Genomic DNA, 25175 nt, shown 5'->3' on the forward strand with positions numbered 1-25175 from the left:
CTGTCTGCGATGGACCAAACCTCCCCTGGTTACCTGCACATTATTAACAATTTTAAACAATGCCACAAAGAATTATTCCAGTTATATTGGTGGAGGGGCAGTAATAGGAGCAATATGTTATGGGTTTTGCAGAATGCATTAGGATTTTATCTCACTAGTTGTGAAAGGAAATGCGCTAATGCAAAATAGATCTTCCTTTGTGGTGCCTTTTCCTTCTGCATCATCTATTCCCCATTGTCTTGTGTGATTCAGACCTATACTACCTTTCAATATCAGCCATGATATGTCTCGGTTATCTTTTTCAGACATGTATTTTGATCAAATAAATATTTTTGTGATGAAATATTTACAATTTATATGTTTTGCCAGTGATGCCGTATTTTGGGGTGCTCATTCACTAGGGTCTGGACTGTGTGCATTCTTGTGATACCATCAACCAATCATCATTAACATTTATGGCTTGTGATTCACTCAAAATCTTCAATGACCAGACCCGAGTGCGCTTGAGCAAAGATGCTTCCGGGGATAATGTCCCACTGGATTTCTTTCCTGCTGTTCAGTCTTGTGCTGCAGCTATATCATTTTCTCTTGAAGTCAAGTCCTCTGGAGAATTCGCTTAGTTATAATGCTTCATTAACATCTACTCTTCACTTGCTGGTAGGCCTCAGAGTTCAGTCATGCAGTATATATTCTCTTCACTGCTAGTTCATATTACTATACATTTATTTATTTATTATTATTTTTTGACTATTTAGTCAAAGTTTGGTGATGTGATTTATTATTATCTGATTTGTTTTGTCATTTTCTCTGTTCAAAATATTTTTTTAAATACAGTATATATATATAGTAACACATAAAGCATGCATGAAGAAAATCTGCTGAAAACATTTGTACAGTTGAAATGACAGGAATGATTGTGTTAAGTTAAATGGATGGGGGGGGGGGGTTATTGTAAATAATTTTCATCATTATTTACAAAATGATGAAAACATTTTTACAGTGTGCATAAGCTCATACACACACCCATGACTCATCGCTCATCACTCTGGTTGTTTACAGCCCAGTGTCTAACCAGATCCAGGCTTCGCTCACATCATCACTCATTGTTCTTCTTTCAATGTAAACCCCATGAAAACATATGCATACAAAGTTATGTCCGACCGCTATAAAGCGTTTCAGTCAAAATCCACATATACACTGTATATGACAAATAGCTACATACAGACAAATATCAAGTACAAGGAAATAGTTTTTTTTAAGCAATTAAGTCACACTGATATCATTTTAAAAATATTGATTAATGTAGAATCACATCTTTTGAAATCGATTGTTTTTTAATTGTAATTTTTTTTAAGTAGCAATACATTTCATTTTGATTAAATTATATTTTAGTTTACTTATGTGATTATAAGCTGTTTTGATACATATGTCATTATTTCATCCCCTAACGTTGCTCTCCCTCACTTTAAGCCCTACTTTCTTAAATTGTGTATGAGAGTTTGTTTTTTATAAACGTAATCTAATTTGCGCTGTATGATACTTTTCTGATGAATATGCTCTGTTGAAAACCACCAAAGAGAGGGCTGGATGTGACTGTCAGCGAGTCTCCATCTGGCAATCTACTTTTCTTCAAATAACCAGAGATGTGATTTTCATTAAGACTGGAATTCTACTGACAAATCCTCTGCATTAGGAGGCAACTGCTGAGGAAGAGTCTGCTCCTCAAATGATAGTCTCTATCTGACTCTGATTTCTGATGAAATATGTGTTCGGCCGTAGAATAGATGCAAATAAGATCAAGAAAGCAATATGCTTTCATTTGGTCCACTAAAAATTAATTAATGAAGTGCATGCTAACAAATTGTGGGGCTACGCAATTCAAAATGAATGGCCACACCCTTTTTTTGAACATTTTGAACAAATTAATCATGTATGATGCAGGATTCTAAAAATGTCCGACTCAAGTTTTAAAAAGTTCAACTTTTAAATAACAATCTCAAGACCCATCCCTTTTTTCCATAGCACTGCCCTCCGTCTCACATTTTTAAATATGAATACGCATGTGTGAAAGACTTTTTGCATTGAAAAACTGCACGCAATGTACCCCAACTGTTTAATGAATTCACCCTTTTCGGTATAGTATTCCTCTCTTCTTCTTTTTTTTCTTCCTTATTGAAAGTATAAACTTTCCTCTTGAGATTCATCCGCCAGTTTTACAATTGTACAGCATTTCATCAACTTCTCTTCAATTCCTTTACTTGACAGTTTATGCACGCTTCTCCCCGTGTTGTCTTCTTATGAAAGTCTTTGTGGTTTTCCAGAGGAATAATACTCAGCTGGACGTCGCATATAACTGCAGAAATAATGTTATTCTTTAATATAGTGAATCAATCAAAGTCTTCTTAAAACTTCCCCGGAAGACTCCCTTGTTTTTAATTATTTATTTTTTTTGCTTACACCAGATGGAATATCCTTCGGTTTTTGTCACCATCCCTCAATCCCTTTCACTTGGTTTTCCTCTCTCGTTCCATCTCTTTTGCATATACTGTCTTCCTCATTATGTCAGCGGAAGGTTCTGCAGCTTATTTCTCTAACCCTTGAGAGGAGCGGTATCAAGAGACCTTCAGAATGATTGACAGAAGAGAAAGCTGGAGGCAGCCAAAGCTGTAGACTTCCCTCTGGCACTTTCTCCAGAGCTGGCTAAGCAACAAGAGGAAGACTGGACTGGAAGAAAAGAGAAAATAATAAATGGCTGTAAGTTTTACTGGAAACATAGATGGCTCTGGCTCGTAATCTGGTTCATTTTGCCGTGACTGTCACACCATTGGGTCAGGTGACAAAGACATAGTATGTGGGTGAGGCTCTTAACCTCACAGATGTTTTCCATTCCATCTGAATAGTGTCGTGAGTCAATGAATAGATCACTTTTAAAGACAAACGGTTTGTATTGATCAATGTCAGAGTGTTTTATGTGATTAGTTTCCCAGTAGTGTTTTTATGGATATGTATCAATGCAGCAGTTCTTTCTGCGCCGCACACAGTCCTCCATTTCCACATGAATAGTGTCTGGTGCTGATAGCGTAACACATCGTCCATGACTTATCTGTCGTACTTGTCTCCCGTTTCCCAGCTGCAAGATTTACCATAAATCAGGGAGATTAACTTTTGCATAAAGGCAAGGAAGTAACCCTTTGGAAAAGTTACAAGCACACGGAAACACCTGTGTGTTGAAGAAATGGACCAAATGATTGATTTTTATTCGATCATGGTTTTGTTAGGCCAAGTAAATGGATTATCTCATCTATAATTCTCATATTTCAGGTATTACACCACTTTTGAGGTCAGATTTGTGGTCTTGATAATGGGCTTAAAGAATGTTTGGCAATTAAAATTGCAATTTTGTGGCTTTTAGTCCATATCAATTAGCTTTGAAGCCATCTATGTGCTTTTTTTTTTTTTTACCTTTGAGGGGTTTTTTTAAGCAGACGTACTCATTTAAAATGTATGGTCTTTCTCTTTTAGCTTAGAATGCCTGATTAGAAATGTTAGAAAATTGTTTTATAGTATATTTATAATTAATCATGAATATGCTAATTCATGCTTTTTTTCATAATATATATTTTCCCTGAGATTTCATTTAGCAAACTAACATCATAAGCTTTCTGGCTTAGTATAGCACTAACTGGTTAAGAAAAGAAGAAAAAAATGATTTGTGTAGCAAAATCCTGGTGGCTAAAATTTTGTCTATTGACGTCCATTCAAAAGTAGCCATTTAATTTGACTAAATTCATTGTTTTTGGAAGCTAAATATAAATTGCAAATATCCCACCATATGAAATAAGATATTTTGACTGGGAATGCTAACAGATAGCGCTATATGGATATTATAAACATTTTTGATAGTAACAGCAAGTAGCCAATCATGGTGCATGGCTATGATATTAACTAAAGCCTATTCTTTAGTAGAAATTCTCATCAGTAAACAGTTCAAGGGTCTGGAGTTTAGCATAAAGTAGCACCAGGTGCAGCCTGAGTGCTTGAGTCCTAGATGCGAAGAGCTTGGATGATGAACGGCTCTAAAGCATCATTGGTAGTCCTCAAACACTTTCTCTTGTCAGTGTCATTTTCTGCAATCATCCCTTAGGCAGGAGACAATCACTGCTTTTAAACGCTTTAAGATGCTCCACGACTCTCGTCCAACTGGCATGCTTTGTTCATTACATTTCTCCTTATTATTTCTATCAAGCTTAGGGAAAGACTGAGGAAAGCGTTTGGAAATTCTGATCATGAGGATTTGTGGGCCTCCTGTGATGTCTAAACTGCTATGACACTTTAAATTGTCTCACAATAGCCTGGGCATCTCCGGTTCTTATCCGTCTCAAATGTTCCTTATACCGAGGTTGCCGTGTTGTGAGTTTATGTGAGTTGCATATGGGATCTTTTGTAATGCTGACAGGCTCTTGCAGTGCTGTTACCGATCACATTGTACATGCCTTTCTCTCTTCACCTGAGACCGTGCTTGTGTCCAGATTCGGATAATGCGAGAGGCTTGTTCCGCGCCAGTGGAGGATTTCAGCATGTTGACGGTCTGGCATCGGGAGATCGCTTTCTCCTGCCTGTCAGCAGAAAACAAATGACTTCTACAGTAGGTGGTAACCAGCAGAGCACATTCCGAAATGCTCCTGTGAGATCTCAGGGTGACCCGATATGCCCAGAGATTGCGTTGTGTGAGTACACGGGTCATTAAATGGTAAAGCAATATCATGTTTGTGACGTGTTGCACGTCTGACCAAACATTACTCTGGGCCCCTGAAATTAGACCGTATGTAAACGATGCACCGGCTTTGAAGTGGTTTGGGTGCTTTCAGGAATATGCTAATCTCCCTCTTGATCTTGATTGCATGGGATGTCCCGATATAATACCCATCAGCCTGTGTGCTGCACTGCTGTTTCAGCAACACATTAGCCTGCCCTGAGGAAGCTGCTTTGAAACTGTAGCTTGCCAGGCTATAAGCTAATCATAATTGAAAGTAGTTCAGCTACAGCCAAGGTAATCTCTGAAAAAGTAGTTGGCAACAATACAAGCTACTAATAATAAAAAAAAATATATATATATGATTCTTTTATTCAGCAAGCAGACAATTACTCAAAAGTGACTGTAAAGGCACAAAATATTTATTTTTCATGCTTTGAAAGCTGTTGTGTGCATGTGTGTGTGTGTGTGTGTGTGTGTGTTATATTGTTATTGTAATTTTTTTTACATTATACATAATACATAATTACATTAATCAAATAATGTGTCTATATATATATATACATTATAAATAAATATAGTTTGATTTAATAAAATTATATATAATTTATATGATTTATAATTTAATAGCCATATTTTATGATCAGTTGTTTTTGTTTTACTCTAAATGCTGAAAGAAAAATCAATACACCTTAATTTATATTACAGTTAAATATTCCACTAACATTATTATAATTAAATATTACACTAAAAAGATTATGTAAAATGTTGCCTAGGAACTAAAATTAGTTTGTTTTTCTTTCTATATCAACCACCCAAAAATACTGATTCAGAAGTATTAATACATATTACATATGAGATAGAGGACAGTTTACAAGAGTTTGTACTCCCTCAAGCTCGGCAATGAAACCATGCACATCTTGTAAATTGAAATTTGAATTGAATTGAATTGAATGTATGCAATACAGTGTCACATAAAGCATATGGTTTCGCTACACCGCTAGTCACTGTAGCTTATTATTATTGAAAACAGTCAGACTTTTTGAATGGGGAACATGAGATGACCCAATCCCATTATTTTTTTCACAGACATAATGATTGAATGAAATGATTTATTTATTTATCAAGACATCAAACATCTCGTTTAGTCGCTTTTGTTGCATACGAAATCACACACTGTCTAATAGCTACTTTGGTGTGAAACTTACTTTTTTAACAGTTACTAGTTGCGTCGCTTTACTGCCATTCACAACACCATATTTGGAGGCAGGGTTTGTCTTTGTACCAACTTTGCCAGAAATGTAACAATTTTTTTTAACAACAAAAAATCTCTTATGAGTGCTTTTTCACAAAAATGCTGCTTAAAACAGTTTAGAGCTGATGTCCATTATTTATAGCTAAGTGCTTTCACCCTGGGGCTAATGCTAGCACATTCCCTTAGCTCCCAGGAGGGATGCCCAGCGGTGGGCCTGGCTGTTGTCTTGCTAAGGAGGGCTAACCGGAGGAGAGGACTACCTTTCAGCTGCATCAGAGCTTTGTTCTGCTCTGGTGTTTGTTGTGCTAATGGGAAAGGTCCTTGTATTACAGCCGTCCATGGCCAGCGCTCACCCTGGTTCACTGCCTGGTCTATACCGGACCATCTGGGTCCCTGGAGCCCGAACAGGGTTATCACATTACAGCTCGGTTTCCTGAGACAGGACGGTGGGGTAGGTGGTGGAGGATTTGGGGGTGGCTTGGTTCCTGTTCCCTGTAGTGCATTCAGATTGAGTCTTGCTTGTCCTTTTATATGGATCAGGTGACACCTGAGAAGGTGAAACAACCATGTTCCATACCATGGATCTTCTCCATCTCTCTCCCTCCCTCTCTCTCTCTCTCTCTCTCTCTCTCTCTCTCTCTCTCTCTCTCTCTCTCTCTCTCTCTCTCTCTCTCTCTCTCTCTCTCTCTCTAAGATTTACTCTCGTGTCTGAGGTGGGTGTTGCTCCAGGGTTGTGACAGTAGAGGAAACACCTAGCCAAGAACGCTGGGCTCAGTGCCCACCTCCAAACACAAGAGTTTATGGTCGGAATCATCAGCCTGGGCTTTTCCCTCACATTCTCCCTATCATTAAAAAGCTTTATTGTCTCTGACCCAGCTAGCTTCACATTTTCCATTCACATCCAAATGCCGACATAATTATGCTAATAATTCATTAAGGTCGACTCGACATGCACTGCTCGAACCCAGGAAGATCAGGCAACTCTGTAACGACCCAGCTGTTCATTTTATTTAATTCCTTAAAGGGAAACTTACAATTATATAGTGACAGAGTAATTATGATCTCATTATTTATTAGAGGTGAAGACTTTGTTCATTTCTGAACTCTCTGACGTCAATAGTGCCTTTGTGTCAATTTGGTTGGAAAACATCTGCAAAGAACATCTCGATATAGATCTATCTATCTATCTATCTATCTATCTATCTATCTATCTATCTATCTATCTATCTATCTATCTATCTATCTATCTATCTATCTATCTATCTATCTATCTGTCTGTCTGTCTGTCTGTCTGTCTGTCTGTCTGTCTGTCTGTCTGTCTGTCTGTCTGTCTGTCTGTCTGTCTGTCTGTCTGTCTGTCTGTCTGTCTGTCTGTCTGTCTGTCTGTCTGTCTGTCTGTCTGTCTGTCTGTCTGTCTGTCTTTTTTTCCACATTGTAAGAATAGTCTATTGTATGTAAAAGAGTGAAGAATAGTGAGAATCAACATCTGTATTTATCTTTGAAATCATATGCAATAAGTGGAGAAAAAAAAAGAAAATAAGCCAGAAACTGGACTGAACCTGCAACCTTTATGTGCTTTCAGATGCATACACTTATTGTATACTGCACCAGGCTTTCCTGTTCCTCCTTGCTTGATTTTTTTTAGGTGTACTGCTTTCCTTTAAGGTCATAATTAACAAATGTTCCCAATTAAAGTTGCCTTTGTTGTTTGGCAACATTAGAAAGGTAATCTCCAAATTACACTGCAATTTGCCTAATATTTCATGATTAGCTAATGATGGGTAGCTTGCAGATGTGGACTGCAGTAAAACTGCATGTCATCTGTTTTGTTCTGTTCAGCTGACCTGTGTCGCACCAGTTGAAACATATTATAAATGGGGCTTTCGTTTGAAAAAAGATTCAGATTCATTGTATGGATGGACATACTGATTTTATTTTAGCCCCCAGATTAAAATAATTACAATACGTTATTGTGGCAGATGATACATATTAGTTGAATAGACATTACAAGTGGTTTTAGGAGTGCGTGAGTGTGTGTGTGAGTAGTGTAGTGTAGTGTAGTGTCATGTTAAAAGTGATGATTATACCATAAAAAAAACGGTACTGAAATATGACACTTGTAAACTATTTTTAGATGATCCTAATTTGGGGCCACACTTGGATCACTCATAGATGAAAGTAACAAGTCATGCCATAATGAGTAATGGTCAGAATGTAATGAGCAGATGAAGTGACCTGTCATAGATACATTACTAATGAGTGTAATTTGCAGTTGTAGTTAATGTCATCATGGAGGGGCATTAAACCACCTGTCCCTGCAGCTGTTGGTTTCTACTCCAGCAACGAGCGTGTGCGCGCGCGCGTGTGTGTGTGTGTGTGTGTGTGTGTGTGTGTGTGTGTGTGTGTGTGTGTGTGTGTGTGTGCACGCACTGTGTCACACAAGACAGTTCATTGGCACTAACAGGTGTGTGTGTATATCAGCAGCTCATTAAAGTGGCATGTTTTCTAACACCAGGCATATTTAACATTAAATTAACACCCAGTTAACGTAATAGCACCTCTGTGTTCACACTTTGACGCTTGTCTATCTCTTTCTCCACCCTTTCACTCTCTAGCTGTGAGATTTGTATATTTATTTCACACCACCACTAGAGGTCTGGTAAAAAAAAACTTAAAAAAAAAAAAACTAGGGAGCTTCCTCACTGCCTAGTACACAGTAGCCTACTGCCATCATGGAGCATCTAACCTTAAGTGACCGATTTGGAACACTACACAGGCAGCAATATTTTTTTTTTTTTTTTTTTTTTTTTTTGATGTTAGCATGTTGTTACGATTCAGATTCAAATGTTTTTTGGGTTTTTTTGGCATGGTGTCTTTACATTGCCAAAGCATTGGTAACATTGAATAACTAGTTAAATGTATATCATTAAATAATTATTAAATATTTAAATTATTAAATCAAGTGTGTAATTATGCTGAACATACATATTTTTTAATTATGATTTTTATATATTATATGTTTATTGGTAATTTTTAATTTACTGTAATTTAATTAATTTTCATATAATATTTAATTTATTAAAATTTTTACTGAGCTTGTCACTATGTATTCCATGATTCCCTTCTCCGAGACAGACCTACTTTTTGGAACAGGCATCGTCAATAGTCCCATGATGCCATAAAATGCTGCCTCCATAGGATGTTCACTCAAAACAGAGCAGTATAGTATTTATTTATTTTTAATTGTGTAATATTTTGGAATGATCACACCTTTCTGTTTATGGCGTTAATGGAACTAGGTGGAATGAGATGTTCACAAAAAAGGCCCCTCTCCCCACACTGTAGTTCCAGCAGAGACTGCCCACCTCCGATGTGAGCCCAGTCAGCAGGAAGTGTGTGTGATCCATTACCACAGTTCTACTTTACATAGGGATCCACTCATGCACAGACGCAAATGCACACACAGTGTAAGCACGTGTTTGCTTTGGTAGACATTGTTGACATAAGTCTTTGTCTTCAAGGTTGTAAGAGTGAATGTGCACTGTTTAGTTTACTCAAGCTTATGCTGTCTGTCAGTCAGACCGAAATGCTTTTTAAAGCAAGTCAGTCAGTTTACTCAGTAGCCAAATGATTTTCTGGTCATGTAAGTACAGCTTTTATCTAAAAACATGACTAACTAAATAATTTCATAGATCTAGCTAAGCTCAAACCAGGCTAAAGAAAAATGTTCAGGTTGGTCAAGCTTATTTTGAGACAATACAGCAGTATTTACCAACTGATTACAATAAACAAAAATGTTAAACAACTTAGATACATTTTCAGGGATGCAAACTACTGATCTTTTCGATTGTTATGCCATTTCTTATTATTATCAATGTTGACAGTTCTACTGCTTCATATTTTTTGTGGAAATTTAAGCTAATACATTTTCATTTAATTGCTATTAACATGCAATTAAAAGTCCATAAACATTACATTCAGTTCACACTTAAGTATATTCTTTTGAAGTATATTATTTCCATAATAAGTTCTAAATGTTTTTAGCAAAGTATGCTAAAGTACTTCTTTGTCACAGGAGTAGTCATGCAAGTACAACCCGTATCAATTTAAATAGAGACAAGCTGAAAAACAACAGTTTGCAGAACTGTTTGCTAAACCATTGAGAAAATTTCAATCTGCTAGTCATACTAATACGTTCTAAACAGAGAAAGGACTAGATCAGGTGATGCCTTTACAAATAAGCTGATTCCCATTTTTAATCGAAAGCTAAAAGCTATTTTCCTGCAGCCACCATGAATTGGGATACATTTTTTTAATCATTTATTTAGCCTAGTCTGTATCTTTTATACTGTCTCTGATTAAGCACACGCACAGAAGGGAGAAAAATGAACTAATGGCGTACATTCCTGGAGCACCTTGCACCTCTGTTCGGACTCCTGTACTGCCCCAGTCCATTGTTTATTGTGTTCTGTTGTAAAATGTCTGACTCAAAGGGGGCCATTGTAAGACAAGCATCACTAACTCTGAACCTGTCAACACTTGCCCATATTGTGCTGCTACACTATAATAAAATGTTCTTTGTACAGTAACAAGTCTGTAATCTTCATATATTAGAGGCAGGTTTACCTGCACGCTCCTGAACACACACAGAGCGCTAATAGCAACATGGACGTCTCTTTAATTTCACATTGTTGTTGTATGTTTTATCATTGCTCTCACAAAAGTGAACACTGAACTGATACTGAACCGGATTTATAAAAAATGGCTAGCAATGTCTAGAATTGTTTCAAATGTTTTGTCAGTTAACCTAAAAACTGTATTTCATGTCTTAAAATCTAAATGAAATAATGGGTAATGTTCATTTTGACAGAATAAACCCACAGAGTGAACAGGAAAAATGTACGCATGAAGGGTCTTGACTTGTATCATCCTGAAGGGATTATTTTGCAATAATGACTGGCTCACTGTACATTATCCCACTTATTACATGGCTACTTGCTAAATAAATAAATAAATGGGCAAGAAAAATGTATTAAGTGAGAAGAAAAAGAGCTGTCTGTGTAGGAAGATTTGCAGACAGTGTCAAATATGCAGTTTAACAGCCGTGATACAACAATATCTGACCACACAATGCCGCAATTGATCATGAGCCATGCAATAACTGGTTATAATGCAATAACTGGTTGAACCATGAGCCAGGCAATAACTGGTTATAATCCAATCAATGTAATTCAATATGACTGAATCAGTCTGCCCGAGTTATATAGATGAAGGTTATTCATTTATTTATTTAATCCTGGTGTGTGTGTGTATATGTTTCCAGTTATTCTTTTTATCAGTATACTTACATATGTACTTTATAGTAGATGTATATGAGCCAGACACTGGACCTTTTCCATTGACCATGAAGTATCAGTTTAAATACCATGGTACATGAATACGGTACCTTGTATGAAGTACCATGTATCTGTTACCTTTACTGTACCATGATACCACAGTCTGAAATGTGCCTCTCCTTGACTTTCTCTCTTTGCTTTGTATCTACAGGGGCAGAGATTCCCTCAGACCCAAACGTGGTGGCCGCCTCCAGTTGGAACATGTCCAGCGGAGCTGAAAGAGGTGAGTTTTAGCCCAGCTCTGATAGGCCACTCAGGGACACCATTAGGTCTACAGTAATGTGACAGATCGGCAGCGATTGCTGGATGTTTTGTCTAGAGATGAATGTTAGTCTTGATTGCCAAAGCAGACAGCATTACTAGCAGGAACATGTGAGCTCTAGGATGACAGCATTTTGAAAGAAGCTAGTTATGTGTCTTAAGTTATCCTAATTCCTCAGTCTGGTACAGTGTGCACTAATTTGGGGGTTTCCGTGCTCAGGGTAAACCTAGATCTGTTGTGTCTGTGCTATCGTTATTGATGCAAGTTGGAACAAAATTCAGGAGAATTCATGCAAGAACTTATTTTCCATAACATCACTAAATATCATTGCCCTCATACAACTCTCTCTCTCTCTCTCTCTCTCTCTCTCTCTCTCTCTCTCTCTCTCTCTCTCTCTCTCTCTCTCTCTCTCTCTCTCTCTCTCTCTCTCTCTCTCTCTCTCTCTCTCTCTCTCTCTCTCCCCCCTTCTTTTTTCTCTCTCTATCAAATACAAATACCTACAAACATATGATATTGATTATCAGCACTCCATTCCTTCCATTTCAAGACCCTTTTATATAATTTTTTTATTTGTCATATCGTTTAAGTGTTTTTCCTGTCTTGAACCAAACTCAGTAGTAATTAAACTAATAGAATTGGAGTCATTATGTCTGCTATGTGATTTCTCCAAATGGTCCTAATTGCTTTGGGATTAATATTTAAATCTCAGTCGGATTTGTTGCCTGGTATCAGCTGTCAACACAAGAACTTTCTTTTGACCTGCAGCTGACTTATGCTTTAGGTCAGAAAACAGAAAGGTTTTAAAGAAACAAAAGATCGTACAGTAATTCATGTCATGATATATCTTTTTTTGTATATGGGTAGGCCTATTTCTAGAAAGCTAACTCTTATAAAACACTTTTTTTCACACTCGTACTAGTTTATTTAATTTGTAAATGCATAAGCCATTATCATTTTCGCCAAATATCCAATTATCTATTTAAAAAAAAAAACATTTGCCTAAATACACCCAGTGAAGTATTATTTTTATTTTTATTTTTATTTATTTTTTGTTGCACAATTGACACATTACTGCTTAATTGAAAACGGTGAAAATTAAAATATTTGATTCCAGTTATTTTTTACATTGATCTTTCTCAGTTTTCTTCAAATATCATATGTGTCTATATTTTATCTCAAACATGCTGTTGACAGACATGACTGTTGTCCTGTTGGTTGTACTGTATCCTTCATTAGACACAGGAACTGTCCGAGAAGCAGTCTTTTTCACGCAATTAGTATTTAAATGATTTTTGATTATTTCCCTCTGTGAAATCTTTAACAATTTTTAAGTAAATATAAGAAGGTTTGGTTACAGTTTATATTGATGGTTCCCTTTAGACATTCTGTTGACTTTAAGTAACATTGCACATGTCAACTAACTCTCATTTATAATTTAGTATTATTTTCGTAGAGTAAAGTGACATGTACTTGCAAAGTTACTTAAGCAGACAGCCTACTAATACTCTACTGATACTCTAATGTGAGTTAGTTGACATGTAGGTGCAGCTTTACTTAAAGCTGCTGTCCGTAACTTTTTTAAGTTAAAAATAATCCAAATTAATTATTTTAAAAAAAAACATCTTCAGCAAGTGTTCAAAACTATCTGCTTGCCATAGCTAGATTCAAAACGGTTTGCTTGTAATAATGATTTTAATTCCAGTGGTACTGGTGGGTTTTCGCGGGAAATTCGAGCATGTCTTTGCGTCATTACGTCACATCTGTACACATAAAGAAGGAGTTTCGGCTAGCCGGCTATACTGCGCGTGAGGAGATGTAGAGAGAGGCTTTTCTCGCAGCACTTTACATGATTAAACTTATGGCGGATCCAGAAAGATCCAGACAACAATCATCAGTGTCAACTGGAGATTAACCAGTTATAAAACCCAAAAGACTTCGTACTTCGGATTTAAGGTGGAAAGAGAAAGAAACCGTCTCATGCGAACACAAGGATACACATCGGTGGGGCTTTTGAAAGGTGCGTGAACTCCCGAAGGGGTTCAAAACGGAAGAAGAGACAGCTTTTTCTGCTGAACAAGTAAGTTAAGACATTTCAATAGTTCAATCGTGTAACAGTACGTTTTCTTAATTCACACAGTTATGGAGTTTCCTTTGTTGTGCCTTTCTCGTTTAGCTATTGTGGAGAATATGAATTCTGAACTACACATGTAATCATAAAACACATTAAATAACGTTAGTCACGCAATGCTGATTTTGTTAACACGAACAATTTGAGAACAAAGTAGGCTATAATTTGCACGGTTGCTGTAAATCGCGTTGATTAAATCTAACGATCGCTTGTCATGTCGAATGCTTTTCCCCCCTTAGTTGGTCAGAACAAAAATGGATGTTACTTGTTCAGAAGACATTTTCCGGTGAAAATTCTAATGTTGGTCAAGCTTTCAAAAAGTGAATCTGTGATTCTGTATGACAGTATCCACACAGCGCTGTGACTGACAGCACCACTCGCCTCAAAACACTGTGTTCATCCGCGCTGTTTCATGCCGATTTACAACCCACGTAAAGATGATAATTCCGCGAATCACTGCAGTTACAGATTTCGAACAGAGATGGCGACAAAAAGGGAAAAAGCTACGGACTGCAACTTTAAATTTAACAGAATGTCTAAAGGGGACCATTATAATAAAGTGTTACCTAACTTTTATATTGGTATTTAATATTTCAACGCATGAAAACTCTTTTTTTTTTTTTTTTTTTTACAATTCTTTTCAGATTTTGTCTAAAGGTTCAATAAACTGTTCCATTTGTAAAAAAAAAAAAAGACTATTTCATATGTCGGACATCCATTTCCCACACACTCCCCTCCAATAACTATCAGTAAAAGAAAGGAGCCTACTGTCCACACACACCCACGCTGCCAACAGAAGATGCCATTGTCTTGATTCCGCTAACTTTAAATGGTCAAATTACTTCTTCAAATCATCTGCGGAAGTTTGATAAATAAACAACTGAATTACATGTGCGTGTGGGTCTGTGTGCGGTTGGTTCCTTCTGGCTGAAGTTCACAACCCGTCACCGCATGCTTACATCATTAGAAGGAAGTGGAAGTGTCCAAAAGATTAGGCTTGTCAGTCAGATGCATTATGGGTCGGAACTGATCCCCCTGTGGCTGTATTCTTCATACGAATCCATTTTTGGATAACCATATTTGTATATTGTTATAAGAGAGCTGATGTTTGGATGGAGGAAATTAAGATGAAGGGATAAAGAAGAGATCCACCAGGGGAAGGAAGGTAGCTTTCCATTCGGCCACCCTCAGACCAGACATGCCTGGAACGAGAGCAAGAGGGACGGTAGAAAGAGAGTAAGGAAAAGAGATGGGAGGAGGTGTGAAAGGACAAGAGGAAGGATAAAAAAAGAAGAGAAAAGGGAGTGGAGTAATGGTTGAATGTTGTGTATATTAGTCACTTCACTTGTCACCCAGACCTCGGGTATCTCACTGTGGTTCATATATTGAGATTGTGACCATAAGAAATGACTAAGGCCTCAAAAACGTGCATGATTGAAATATTTGTGGAGTGAATTTGCAGCGACTTGCCTTTGCAATACTGTCTAATGTCTTTCAAACATTTTGATCCCAAGGACCCCCAAATATGACGATGTGGTACTAAAAAAAGCTATATATTTGTGATCCCATTTATGCTCTGTAGAAAAAAATCATAATAATAAGTGCAATATTATAAAGACAGAATGTTGTTTTGTACAATTTTTATTGTAAATTATTGCAAAACATTTACTCTTATATTATTATTGTTATAAAAACCAAAAGAAAAAATAATAATATTCAGTAACATCTTATCTCATGATCATGAAATGGTTTTTAGAAAGTAATATATATATATATATATATATATATGAAATATATGGAATCAAATATGTATTTTAGATAAAGTACAGTGTCAATACTGTATTTTAGATTGGGTCAAGTATAGGGTCAAAAATTTCAACAAACAATATCAAGATCTCATTCACATAAGTCCAGTTCCTGAAAAAGCCATCTTTTCCCAGGTTCATTCCTCATATTCCTGTTAATGTTGTGGTCAACAAAATCCTGCTCAAATCTGCCACCAGATTCCTGGTAACCCTAGATGCAGTTTGCTGAAGACTGCTGTCAGGTATAGTTTAAACAGTGCTGGAGTTTCTGAAAGGTGAATGTTAGTCAGTGGAATTCAACCCCCGCCTCAGCAGGACTAATATTGTGGATGTACCTGCACAGCTGTGGGCCCTGCGGCTGCTTACACTGCCTGTAACCCTGGGGGACCACACTCATGGCTCCTACTCAATATACTTTTATTAATTTTCTCGTCAAAGTCACATTCCTCACATTGCACCATAGTCTGGCCTCCTGTGAGAAGATGTTACTGAATTTGAAGAGAGAGAAAGGGGAACTTGTGTTACTAACCGCTATAAATTCAGACTTGAAGGGATAGTTCACCCTTAAAAATGAATATTCTGTCATCAGTTGAACACAAACAAAGATATTTTGGGTAACCCATTAACTGTTTGGGTTACCCATGTTCTTCAAAATATCTTCTTTTGTGTTCAGCCAGCAGAAGAAAAAAATCATAAACGTTTGGAACAACTTGAGGGTGAGTAAATGATGACATAATTTTTATACTATATAAACTATATATTTTTTGCAACCCCACTTTTGCACTTTAGATAGTTAGTTAGCAATAATTAGGTTCACTGCACAATGCCCTAGTGTATTAGACTCTTTTTAATCATGAGTTAGTATTGACAGATTGTTGGACTGTATGTATCATATGCTCACAGTAAATCCGCGCTGAGTGAGAGGAAAAGTTTACTTTCACTCTTTGCTTCTTGGCTGCACGAGTAGGGCTTGTCAAGATGCCATCAAGAGCCTGTCAGAGCTTGTCTGCCAAACCGATCATATGACTCTACAGGAAGTCCCAGGGAACTCTACAGAGGTTAAATTATTATTTGTATGGAACAACTTTGTCTGTTTTTTTGCCAATATGATCTCATTAGTATTCATTGGCATTTGTATGCCAAGTATACAATGTTTTATTTAAAAAAAAAAAAGTAATGTTTGGACAGACACTGAAATGTACAATATCAATGTATTGTCATCTAAAACTTAATTTTTCAGTCAAAACACAATTTTTCAGTTATTATTATTAAACATTATAATGCTAAATTAGGTATGTGAAATGTTTACGGAGTAAATGTGATAACCAAATTGAAATATCATATATTTTAAATGCAATAAAAAATTCTTGTAAGTTGTTCATGCATTAAAAAAAATTATACTGTACATTTCAGTATCTATCCAAATACGTTAAACCACACAACCTCACAAGCAAATACACATACTATTTTACTGTATATCTACTTTCACCCCAATTCTGGTTTTATCCTTTACCACAAAGTGTTTCAACATACCGTCTGTGTAACTTTCCCATAGATTTGAAGTGTTACTACATAAGTTCCCCTCTATGGCCTTACTCAGACCAGAATGGGTCAAATTTGCTGAGCTCACTACAAGTGCTTTTATATCCCTCCCACCACCCGTGAAATATTAGGGGTTGTCATGTTTTTGCTGGCCCCTTATCAAAGTTAGCTGTAGGCCTGGCAAGACAGATTTTCTGGAGACAGAAGTTTCCAGAAGCTTCAAGAGGTTCTTCTGTCCCCTCTGGCGCTATCCATCCCAATGAGCCAAACTAATGATTTACCACCTAGTGGCAACCACTAAATATCATAAAAAATTCCTAACCGGCAACTTAGAGGTTTGTTGCACATTGTATGTACGTATATAGTTACAAATCGCAGCCGTATTACTTTTTTCCAACATTATTCCCTTTGGGTAATTTGAGTAAGTTAGCTATGTTGTATGTTTTCAATATCTTTTCTGTCTTGTCCTTTTAGATCACTTCCTAAGGCTGGATGCTCCAATGAATAACATCACTACTTCCCTCGGACAGACAGCTGAGTTACATTGCCACGTTTTAGGGAATCCACCACCCACAGTCCGCTGGCTCAAAAACGATGCTCCTGTGGTCCAGGAACCGCGCCGTGTCTCTTACAGGCCCACTCCGTACGGCTCGCGCTTAAGAATCCGAAACCTGGACACCACGGACACCGGCTACTTTCAGTGTGTGGCTACCAACACCTATGGCACAGTATCTACCACAGGAATCCTGTTTGTCAAGTTTGGTGAGTGTTTTTGGAATTTAACGATATAGTGATGGTTTCAAAAATCAGGTGACTGATGATGTACTGCAGAAAAACTTCAAGTTTGTGAATTTAAACGCATCCCATGTCAGAGGGACATCTTCGATAGCGCTGGAGATATTAGGGGTTTCTCAGTGTTATGTTTTTTTTTTTTAAGTTTCAACTTTTACAATTTAAATGTAAACAAATGCCGCAAACGCCAAATTTGTGTTAACCCTGTTCCTGGCATTTCACATAAAATGCAAATTGTTGCCATTTACTCACTCTCATGTCATTCCAAACCTGTGTGACTCTGTCATCTGTGAAACATAAAAGAACAACACGATCTCACAGGAAAACGTAACTATTTTATGAGGTGGCAAATTCATACGAATCATACGAAAACATGATTTTTTTTTAATAAAAGGTCCACCTCTAACACAAACCCTGAACATAACTGTCTCTGGGGCGTAAGCAGATCAAATGAAAATAGACATATAACACAAATTTATATAAATTAGCCGACAATTCGCCAAAACATAAAACAGTTACGAATTGCCATGAGATTGTGTTGAAAAGAATGCATTTTATAGAATTTTCTCAGTCCCTGGATCCGAGAATGCCTATTTAGTGGGCGTAAAACTGTAGTAGGCAGTAGAAAAGCAGTATGCGAAAAGTAATTGGATGACCATTCAAACTATATAGAACATACATTTTAAACGGTTGCGAAATTCATTCCTCATTAAATGTAGTACCTACTCAGACAGTATGTAATGTCAAACACGCTTTGTGTTTTTGTTGTTGTACCCCATTAACTTTCATTGTCTGAACAAATAGTTGATATTACTGTTTTTCTCAAGATAAAAATCGAATAAGCCATATAATTCAGCAAAAATTAAGTAATGTCATTGCTGTCTAGAAGAAACAATTGAGATTTTCAGGTAGTCCACACATACATGTATAATTTTGGACCTGTTGCAAAGTAGTGGTCCTTTTATTTGGAATGAAGACCCTTGTACATGTCCTGAAAGCACTGTGCTATAAATGTGTTTTAATGCATCTTCATAAGTGTAGCAATTTACCGTCCTCAGACTTTTACAGTAAAAATCTTGAGAAACTGTGTTGGTCTGATGAGATCACTGTAGTTATTCTCTAGTCCATAATGCCAAAGAGCCATATTGGCCACATGTGTTATGCTTCTTTGTGGGCGATTTGTTCCTAGCATGTTGTTAAAAATCCCCACTCTCTCTTTCTTCCAGATCCTGCTCCCACCCCTCTGCCTGGAAGGCCTTCACCGTAAGTCCATTTTCCTTTCCTCGGAGCTGTACCCCATCTAAAACCCTCCATTATCAGTCATTAATACAAGAACAAAAGGGGGGACTTTGGATAGGCAAATTATTCAATTGCTCCTTCAAGAGCTGTCTGGGTAAAGCATTTCCATTTTAAGTGTGAGCGAGTGGATGATATATAGACCTGCACAGAAAGAAATGCTTGTCTGTAAGCTTTTATATGTTCACTTCACTTACTGTGATTTAACGTTTCTAACCTATATATATAAATATATTTATATATTTATTTATTACATTCTGTAATTAATTCATCAAATTTTCATTGCAATTTATTTTGCCACTGTTGTCTCAAATGAGTTTTTATTGGAATTGAGATTGACAAAGTACAATGAAAGCTACACTGCCATTCTAATAGTTCATTGCAGATGTGTATCAAGAACTACTCTGAGGTATGGTAATTAAAGAGTGTTCTGTACATTTCTGATTTATAGTTTTACAGTAAGAGAGAGAGGTCCGGAGACTTCAGCAAGACAATTCTAGGTTAGCAAAGACAAATGAAGATATTGTCCATGTTGCTTACACGTGTCTTGTTTAAGGTTGTAGGAACTGTAGGGTTTGTATGTCCAACTTCATTAAAATCAGCCAGCACCTGTTTGTGCTAAAATGTACAACCAGGCTCACCACATGTTTCTGTTTCAGCCCACTCAGATTTCAGACAGTGCATTAATACACTGCCTTTGTGTTTCTCTTTTAATCATACCATTTTTCCATGCTGCAGGCTTCAACACCTACTGTAGCCATTTAGCATTGGAGCATAGATTTTTTTTTTTTTGTGTAGATTTATGATAGCATATGGTTTTTTAGATCCCTGTAATACTTTCAATTTAGAGCTATGGAAATTTAGTGAGTTGTTTTTGCCCTCACTAGCATCTTCTCATATTATAAGTAAACAGTCGCGTGGTTTTTATTTACAATACAGATGCGAATCTCAAAGTACGTCATTGTGCTTCCTGCATTGTGGTGCACTGTGGATAGTCTCCGTCCAAATCAAAGTATGAACCCCTGACCGTTTGACGTGGCTGGCCGCGCTCCAAATCACATTAATATTGATTAAAGTCCACAAACCCGCCTGTGTGCCTCTAAGCCTCGTACAGGCGGCAGCACGGCTAGTTTTGGCCTTGCTGCCGTCATTGCGCTGCCTGCATTGAGGTGCACAGAGATCCCTTTGAGCCATATGTTGGCCTGTTGCTAATCATTAGTGTCATCATCAAAGAAAGTCATCCTGTCAGCTTCCATCAAGAAGAAAAGGGTCAGTACGCTGTCTGTCTTCTTTGCTCTCTTTCTCCTTTATGCGCCTCCTTTTTTTTCCCCGAAGGATTATCAAAGTGTCCGTCTCGTCTTGGTGAGAGTACCTGGTCAAGAGGGTGTGGGGTGAAAGTGTCCCTGGTGACATGTTGTGGCTGGGACTCTAATGAAAGTCTTCCTTTAATGAACTCCAGAGCAGAGGTGCGTTTGGAGGTCTGGTGTCAATGCATAGACTGAAAGCTGAACTAGCCACAGCTGGTCTTGAGCTAGCCTTGTAGTGGGGAAGAGAGGAAATATGAGAGAAAGTGGGGAGGGGTATTGATGTCTGAAGGGCAAAAGGTCATTGAATAGACAGGGGGAAAGGGATTCACATTCAATACAAATTTATTTGTATAGCGCTTTTCACAATATTGTTTCAAAGCAGCTTTACAGAAAATGCATGGTTCTATATTACAATTTAAAGGAATCTGTTATCAGATGTGACTGTTCAAGTAATGTCCATATGTCATAAATGTACAGTTCTAAGATAATTCAAATCATGTAGTTAGCTAACATCATTTATTCATTTAAGCAAATCAAAAAGCTCATTGTGACAAATTCTGCTCAATGAGTCCATTCTGACAAACAAGCAAGTTATTCATTTTAATATTTTGAAAACTAGTGGTTTAGTGGTGAGAAAACCTGTTGTAATTTTTTCTTTGAAAAATCTGTTAGAAATGTCTCATTTTCATTGTGTGAAATTATTCTAATGTCCTAATGTCATTCCAAACTTCTATCACTTTCTTCTATGAAACACAAAAGAAGATATTTTAAAAAAAAAAAGTGCTTTATTGTCCATCCAATGAAAATCAAAGGTGTCTTGTGTTATTTTCGGCCACACTGGCTGTCATTGTAATTGCAGCTTGATATCTAATAATTGTGACTTCATTTTTTTATAATTGTGACTTCCTAAATTACATTGTGACTTTTTCCTTATATTTGCGACAATATCACACAAATGTGACTTCTTATCTCAGAAATGCGATTTTATTTCCTGTAATTGTGTGTTAATACCTTACAGTTGTGATTTTGTTTCTCATAATTGTGGTTTCATGCCTCACAAATTTGACTTTATTTTCTGTAATTGCAACTTAATTTTTTTTTCGTAATTGTGACTATATCTTACAATTGTGTCTTTATTTATGCAACTTAATATCTCACAATTGTGACTTTATTTCTCATAATTGCGACTTCATATCTCTGAAACATGACTTTATTTCTTCTAAATGCAACTTAACATCTTACAATTAGTACTTAGTTGTTGGACCACATTGACTTTCATTGAATGGACAAAAACGGTTGAATTTTTTTTATAAAATGAATAAATATTTTTTTCAAAATATCATATTTTATGTTCCACAGAGGAAAGAAAGTCATACAGGTCTTAAACCACATAAGGGTGAGTAAATGATGACAGATTTTCATCATGGCTGAACTAACCCTTTAAGAGTTTGACCATAATGGAGTCCCATGAGCCCTTTATGGCAGAGGAGGTTGTTGGGTGGTTGTTTGTTTGATGAGGGCGGATTTGGCTTTGATTCAGTTATGTGAGGTTAACTCAGCTTTATCTTTTGCAAACGGAAGGGCTTGAATAAGGTAAGCTGGTCTTGAAACAGCAGGTAGGGGCAGCGTCTACATACAGTCCTCTGTTGTGTCTTGCACGTCTCAGATGCTCACCACAGCTGCTGTGATTACTCACACTGAAGACCTTATTCATAGACTTTTTAATAAATGCAATATGTTTTCTTCCCCCTTTTCACTGCCCCACACTTTTAACGTTGCCTTTTTTATGGGGACCACCTGGAAAGGAGGTAATCGAACACCATGGATGTGGAATGGGCCTGAACCTTGAGAAACAATGGCCACTGTTGTTCTGGCCCAAATGTCAGCCATCCTGAAGCAGAGAGGTCACAGCATCACACTGATGCTGGGGTGATGTTGTGAAACACAGTAGGAAGAATTTAATAGGCTAGAACAAACTTTTAAGGGAGATAAATAACTCATCAACCAACATTTCCTGTGCTTCCTTGAACATTATTTTAAGTAATTTGATCGATCATTGGATCGTTTATTGGCTTCAGTGGAGCACGGCTACTATAGCAAGTGAAGCCAGAGGATGTTTAGCCAGTGTGTGACAATGGCTGATGCATTACATAGTTCAAGCCAAAATTTAGACCTTCAAAAATTATATAGGTTATGTCATATAACACGTCAAAGTGAATGGGGAATTGTGATTCTACGCGCTACAGTGGATGCTTCAATACCATACAGAATCATGATGCACCCATTCAGAAAGACAAATATTCCAGTTTATAATGTTTACTGTGATATGTCCAATGTAAAAAAAAAAAATCAATTTTTTTTTTTATATATATAGGCGAGATGCATTAGCTCTAGACAAGGTTTGCCTACTCAATTGCTTACTCATGACACATAGCAATACAGCTAAACATATTCCTAATATGTTGGACCTTTTTATTAAAAGTAGTACTGTTACCGGTTGAGACATGCCTTCACAAGCACTGTGTTTGATGTGTTTGAGTTGAGGAAGCACAATGTGTAAAGGAGTCATTTGCAAGGTTGTTAGAAAATATGCTTTTTTGGGGGGTAATTCCGCTAGGTGCCACTAGTGTCACAGAAACTACATACTTCACCTTTAACTGGTATAGATAGCGCTTACAATGACAAGGTCATAATCGATTCTTAAGAAATGCATGTAATGAATCAAATGTGCATTTTGAATGTGCTGTACTTTTTTCAATTACAGGCCTTGAAAATGACAACCCCCCCTACAGTTTGTACCATTTCTGATTCTTGTTTTTAGTTAAATGTCGATCTGCCGTCACTAGCCTCTCTGAGAATGTGCTGCTTTCAGTTAAAGTGGTGCACATTAATCGTGCTGGAAGAGCTGCTAAGGTTATCCTTATCAAAATATCATTACTGTACTGTAAACATGAGTTCTGTACTGTGTTTTTACCATAAGGAGACAGCTTAATGTACACAATGCAGTTGTGCTGCTGGTTTCCCATGAAATGTCAATGGAATTATTTAATAGTAGGCATTTGAACCATACGTTTCTTTAAGGTTGTTTTATAACATCCCCTTTTTTTCCTGTTTGAAAATATTAATATTTCCATCAAGGCCTTGTCATGTCTGTTTAACTTTCTCCTGGCTGTCCAAAAGGGAAAGTTTTTTTTAAAACGAGAGATGCTCTGCTTTTTTACAATTTCTGTTTTAACAGTGGATCAAACTGATCTTAAAAAAGTCCAGACCATTATTCGCTCAAGGCTGGGCTGTTGGAGACATCCCAGAAGCCTCAGCATTGTGTGAAGGAGCACATCCTAATGGGGGCCTCGTCCTTCTTTTGAGAAACGACTACCATAATACTTCTGAAAGCTATTCAAGTGCTTCAGTTTTAGAAAGCTCTCCATTTCAGCAAAGATTTAACAAAGGGCTCTCATAAATTTGAGAGTCTTTGATTAATGTTAAAGTTCTGCTGTTCAGTTTTGATGTGATATATTTGATTCTTTTGAAGATGTATTTGGTCTTTTCAGAAACATGTCACTGTGGTGTGTTGTTATGGACATTAATTTAATTGTAAAGTTATGAAAGTAACAAGCAGCTATTTGTACAGCGTTCTGAGTTGGCACATTGAGTTACGGAACTTGTAAAAGCAGCTCAGATTTACTGCAAGGTCATAGGTCTTGATGTGTTTTTTGTTTTTTTTACAGACATTTTTAATCTAATGGGACACATTACCCTTAGAACTGGAAAGCCAGTGGAAGCCAATTTTCCATACTCGGAGTTTAAAAAAAGAAATTGTGACTATTTTTCATAATTGCAGCTTTATTCCTTGTAATAGCAACTTTATATCATATGATTGTGGTTTTATATCTAACCATTGTGACATGTATCTCACAATGTGATTTTATACCTATTTTAACTTCTAACTTTTAATTACCCGTTTCATTTTGTATTCTGATGCTGAGGCTTCAATGTATATTAATTACAATCCGGTGAATATTACTTGGAGGACATTATCAGAACTTTTAATTTAGTTAGTGTTAATGCTTCTATTCACAGGATTTTTATTCAACTTTTACATATTCCATTTACCAAATATGCGATTGTTATTGTAGCTCGAAAACTGATTATAACAACTTCAGAAAACTAGCTCACCATGTGAGCACAGGCTTGGTCAAGATCTAAATCTCTAGCTTGTTATGGAGCTCTTTTAACTAAGTGTTGATTGACTGAAGATTGGAGCTTTAATATTAGTCTCTTGGTATATGACTTTTAACCTGGTATACTCTATGGCGGAGGTGCAGTCTGAAACTTGAGCCTGACCTTTTGTCAGAACTTCTTTCCCAGTCTGAGGGCAAGCAGTGTGGGTCAGCATACCTCCCCAGCACCCCATATGACGGCATATTAACCTCTACCACTCAATTACATCAGCAGACCACACCGTCCTGCCAGTGGACAGCCTGTTTATCTTTATTTTAATGGTCCGTTAATATATGCCAGCTGATATTAGGTCATCACAGACAAAAATATTTGGATTTCAGTTAAGCAGAGCAAGGATGCGTGAAGGTTGTTCTAAACAATTTTAAACGTTTTACTATGAAAGTGTCGATGGAATAAT

General features: G+C 36.9%; 1 protein-coding gene across 1 annotated transcript in view; it reads left to right on the plus strand.

Annotated features, from left to right (window-relative positions):
* ror1 (receptor tyrosine kinase-like orphan receptor 1) overlaps positions 1 to 25175 on the plus strand; it is a 111960-nt gene that overhangs the window by 72919 nt on the left and 13866 nt on the right. The window contains exons 2-4 of the mRNA XM_056258819.1: positions 11556 to 11627; positions 17616 to 17903; positions 19160 to 19196. Coding sequence (XP_056114794.1) covers positions 11556 to 11627; positions 17616 to 17903; positions 19160 to 19196 — 397 coding nt within the window. The remainder of the gene's footprint in view (positions 1 to 11555; positions 11628 to 17615; positions 17904 to 19159; positions 19197 to 25175) is intronic.

The sequence above is a fragment of the Rhinichthys klamathensis genome, unplaced genomic scaffold (genome assembly GCF_029890125.1).
Source record: "Rhinichthys klamathensis goyatoka isolate OS25496 unplaced genomic scaffold, OSU_Roscu_1.1 h1tg000160l_1, whole genome shotgun sequence".
In the NCBI taxonomy this organism is placed as follows: domain Eukaryota; kingdom Metazoa; phylum Chordata; class Actinopteri; order Cypriniformes; family Leuciscidae; genus Rhinichthys; species Rhinichthys klamathensis.